The sequence below is a fragment of the Triticum aestivum genome, chromosome 2B, assembly GCF_018294505.1.
Source record: "Triticum aestivum cultivar Chinese Spring chromosome 2B, IWGSC CS RefSeq v2.1, whole genome shotgun sequence".
Lineage (NCBI taxonomy): Eukaryota > Viridiplantae > Streptophyta > Magnoliopsida > Poales > Poaceae > Triticum > Triticum aestivum.
The window spans coordinates 504,184,152-504,187,925 of record NC_057798.1 but is presented as its reverse complement, the minus strand read 5'-3'; the positions used below and the strand labels follow the sequence as shown (position 1 = coordinate 504,187,925).

Sequence of the window (3,774 nt, the reverse complement as noted above, 5' to 3'; positions counted from 1 at the left end):
GGAGAGCATGTGACTGTGATTAGTACGCGCTTACATCTACTTGCCCATTAGGGCACTTGTATTAGTCTACTCACTGCGAGCTCAACTGCCCACTGCGTGCGTGTATATAAGGCAGCTATCCCCTTCACCAAATCATCACAAGCTAGACACTTGCATCTGCCAAAGATCGATCAGTTGCTACCCAAACCATTCCAGCCTTGCCTCGAACACCAACATTTCCCCATCGAGTTCCTGTTTCTCCTTCATAGGCATCTAGCAACCCCAGCAGCAAGCCATGAAGGTGAGTTCCAGCTCCTACACTCCTCGTGCTGTTTTGTGTAGCAGCTTAATTTCGAGCTATCGATACATTACTCTGAAGCTGGAGCATACGATTGATCCATCGCTTTTCTCTGTCTTCTTGGTTGCAGCAAAAGATTGTCATTCAGTTGAGCATGTCCTGTGACAAGAGCCGGGCCAAAGCACTGACGCTTGCTGCCAGAGCAGCCGGTGTGACGTCCATGGGCATAACCGGCGACGCCAGGGACCAGCTGGAGGTGGTAGGCGATGGCGTCGACCCGGTGTGCCTTGTCTGCTGCCTCCGCAAGAAGCTCGGCCACGCCCAAATCATTAAGGTGGAGGAAGTGAAGAAGCCGGAGGAGAAGAAGAAGGATGAGCCGAAGCCGGCGCCGGCCGTGCCCGTGCACCCGCCGCCGTACTACTACCCGCCCAGCTACTATCACCACCAGTACCAGCCACCGCACATGGTCGCAGACGTCTGCGACGAACAGCCCGGGAACTGCCGGACCATGTAATTGCCAGGGAACGATTTTGACGTACTTTAATTTTGTCAGCATGTAACTTTACACAGTTAGATGTACACGTGTTTATTGATTCATTGGAATTGGAAGAAATAAAAAGGCAAATGACGAGGTTATGTGAATTTTAGTTCTCAGTCGCTTGAGAAACAAAATCAGGGATTTCAATCGCTGGCTTCGTAAGGTGAGGACGAGGAGTCAAACATCACAACTGATAGTACGTCGGCCCCACATAGTGTAGTGACGTATGTCATCTAGTCCAGATGATTATTTTTAGATGATAATATCCGGTAAACCTGCAAATGGAAATGAACAGTCAAACAATCTTTCCGAGTAAGACCCAAATATTGTTTGAGCTATGTATGCTCACAATATCTGAATAAACATATGAGATCACAGGGTTGAGTGGTTGTCTGAATAAAAATTTGGACAGGGCCATGAAATTTTCGGATGAAAAAAGATACACAGGGTTGATTGGCCCTGCTGCTGTCCTCTTCTTTGATTTAGAGTGGCCATCTTCCTGTCAAGGTTCTTAGAGTGACCTGGTTTTCTTCGGTCTTCGCATGGTTTTCTTCGTTTTACATTAAATTTCTGCCTTTGGGGGGCATGCGAGGGCGACGAGCGGAGTAACCAAATTGCTGACCAGAAATTCAGAACAACAGTACAAGTGCAAGACTGTTGGCATCAGATTGTCCCCATCTCCACAATTCCCAACTGTAAACAAAAAGATTAGCCACCTGCTGCGAAGACCGAGCACGGCAACCAACGGGTCTATTTTCTATAAGAAAATGTACAACTTCTTCTGTCCTACCCCCATTTGTGCACGTTCTATTTTTCTTATAGCAAGCATCATCTAATCATCAGATAGGAAGGCTTCAACACAAGCAATACATATATATTTAAGCTCTAAGAGCAGAAACCGAATGGCGCTCCTCTTCCCTCTCCCCCCCCCCCTCTCTCCTGTGGCGACGCCTGCCACCGGCTCCCCCCCGGCGGCGTCCCTGCCTCGTGCGGCCTCCCCTTCTCCCTCCCCTCCGCGGACTCCTCTGGGCTCCTCACCGACGGCGCGTCTCGACCCCCTCTTCTCCCTGGCCTCCCCGCCTCGCTCCGTTTCCCTCGCTCCGCCCCGGGCTAACAGATTTTGGGCGCTCGATTCGGATGGATCCGGGTCGAACTCTGAGGTCCCCCCTTCCCCCCCTCGTCCGGCCCTTGTGGGTGGTATCTCTGTGGCTTCGGCGGCGGGTCGTCGGCGTAAATTTGCTCCTGGTGGGCGGGGGCGGCTTGTTGGGCCCGTTGTGGACGTGGATGGTTGGCGCCGCATCTCTCGTAGTCGTCGGCATGCTTCGGTCTGGTCTCCAGATGGGACATTGCTGGATTACGGTGGGGTCGATGTGGCGGCGTCGGCGTCCTCCTCTCTGGTGGTTCCCCTCTCCCGCTCGCCCTCGGTCACACCCCCCGCTTCTCCGGCGGCGTCGGCGCCGGAGCCAACCCTAGATCTAGGATCGGGGCTAGCGTTGGTGCCCTCATCTGGGTTCCGGGCCCCTGTGGTTGGTGATGGGCCTGGTGGGCCTGTTTCGGCCCCTGCGCTGGCTTCTTTTTCTGATTCCCCCTCCCGTCTTTGGCTTCTGGGCCGCGGTTGGCCCAGGCCCAACCCCCCTCCTGTGGTGCCTTATGTCGAGCCGGGTCTGGCTCGAACCGGGTATTTATGGGTTCGGAAGGGTGCGGTTCCCCCATTTCTAGGGTTTCCTGCCTCCTCCTCCGATTTCCGTCGGTGCCGCCTGCCCATTCGCCGCTTCGTCAGATCTGCTCCTCCTCCTCCCCTTTCCCTCTCTTTCGCGGCGATGGCCGCGATGGATCGCTCCCCTGGGTCCTCCAGTGAGGCGGTCTCCGGCCAGAAGCGGGGGCTCGATGGCTCCGGTGAGGCTGCCGCTGATCTGGAGTATGAGGCCGCGCTTCGTGCTAAGCTCCAGGCCTCGCTCGCCCCGGTGGCGGGGTCTGCGGCCGCGTCGGCCGGTGCGCCCCCCCCCCCCGCGCCTCTGGTTCTGGCCCGACGGATCCTCCGCCCCCTGCGCTTGGTGCTCCTGCGGTTGCTGTCGACCCCTAGGAGTTGGCGGCGGCGGGCAGTCGGGCGGGCTCGTCGGGGCCGGCCCTGCCGCCTCCTCCATAGGGTGCTGTCCCCCGGGGTGGCGGGCCGCTGCGGGCTCCGGCGGTGGCTGGTGGTGGTCTGTCCCGCTTCGTTCCTCGTGGTGCGTCGGCGGCTTCGGTTCGCTGCCCCGTCGGATCTGCTGCTAGGCGGGACGCCGGATCTGGGCTTGGTGCATCTGGTGATGGTATTCTTCCTCCTCCTCGCGGTCCTGGTCGCATCCCTCCTCAATCTTAGGTCTCCAACCCCATCCTCACCTGCTTCGCATGTCATCGCCCTGGCCACTTCCAATCTCGATGTGAAAACCCTCCCTTCTGCCTCATATGCAGGGAAGACGGCCACCTCACGGTGGACTGTCAAAACCGTCTCAAACCTCCTGCTTTCGTTCACTATGGTCTTTGCCTTCTTGGATGTTCTTTTTTTGCCTTAGACAGGGAGGTCCCTGAGGCAGCTCCTATTCCTTCACTGTCCAATGTTGGCATCATCTCTGTCCAGTCTAAACGCATCTCTCCTCAGGTTCTTCTTGATGAGCTTCGGCTGTGGGATGAGGGAAGGTGGGATTGGCAAATCCGCCAACTTTCTGATTTCGAGTTTGTTGCGACATTCCCTTCCAAAGAAAGTCTTCGCATGATCTCCTCCTGTACTAGCTTCACGCTTCCTTTGAATCAACTGGTGGTTTCGGTCAAAGCTGCTTCCAATGGGTCCAAGGCTATCTCCTTCATGTCTGATGTTTGGCTGCTTGTTGAAGATGTCCCTCCTAACGTGCGCACCATGGCGTTTCTGATGGCATTCGGGGTTCTCATCGGCAAGCCTATTGAGGTGGATCAAGAGTCTCTG

General features: G+C 56.1%; 1 protein-coding gene across 1 annotated transcript; it reads left to right on the top strand.

Moving 5' to 3' along the window:
- LOC123041509 (heavy metal-associated isoprenylated plant protein 16) lies at positions 1–856 on the top strand. Its single transcript, XM_044464107.1, has 2 exons — positions 1–280; positions 408–856. Exons 1-2 carry the CDS (start codon positions 275–277, stop codon positions 789–791), a joined length of 390 nt encoding a protein of 129 aa, XP_044320042.1. The 5' UTR covers positions 1–274; the 3' UTR covers positions 792–856.
- Positions 857–3,774: the final 2,918 nt, after the last annotated feature.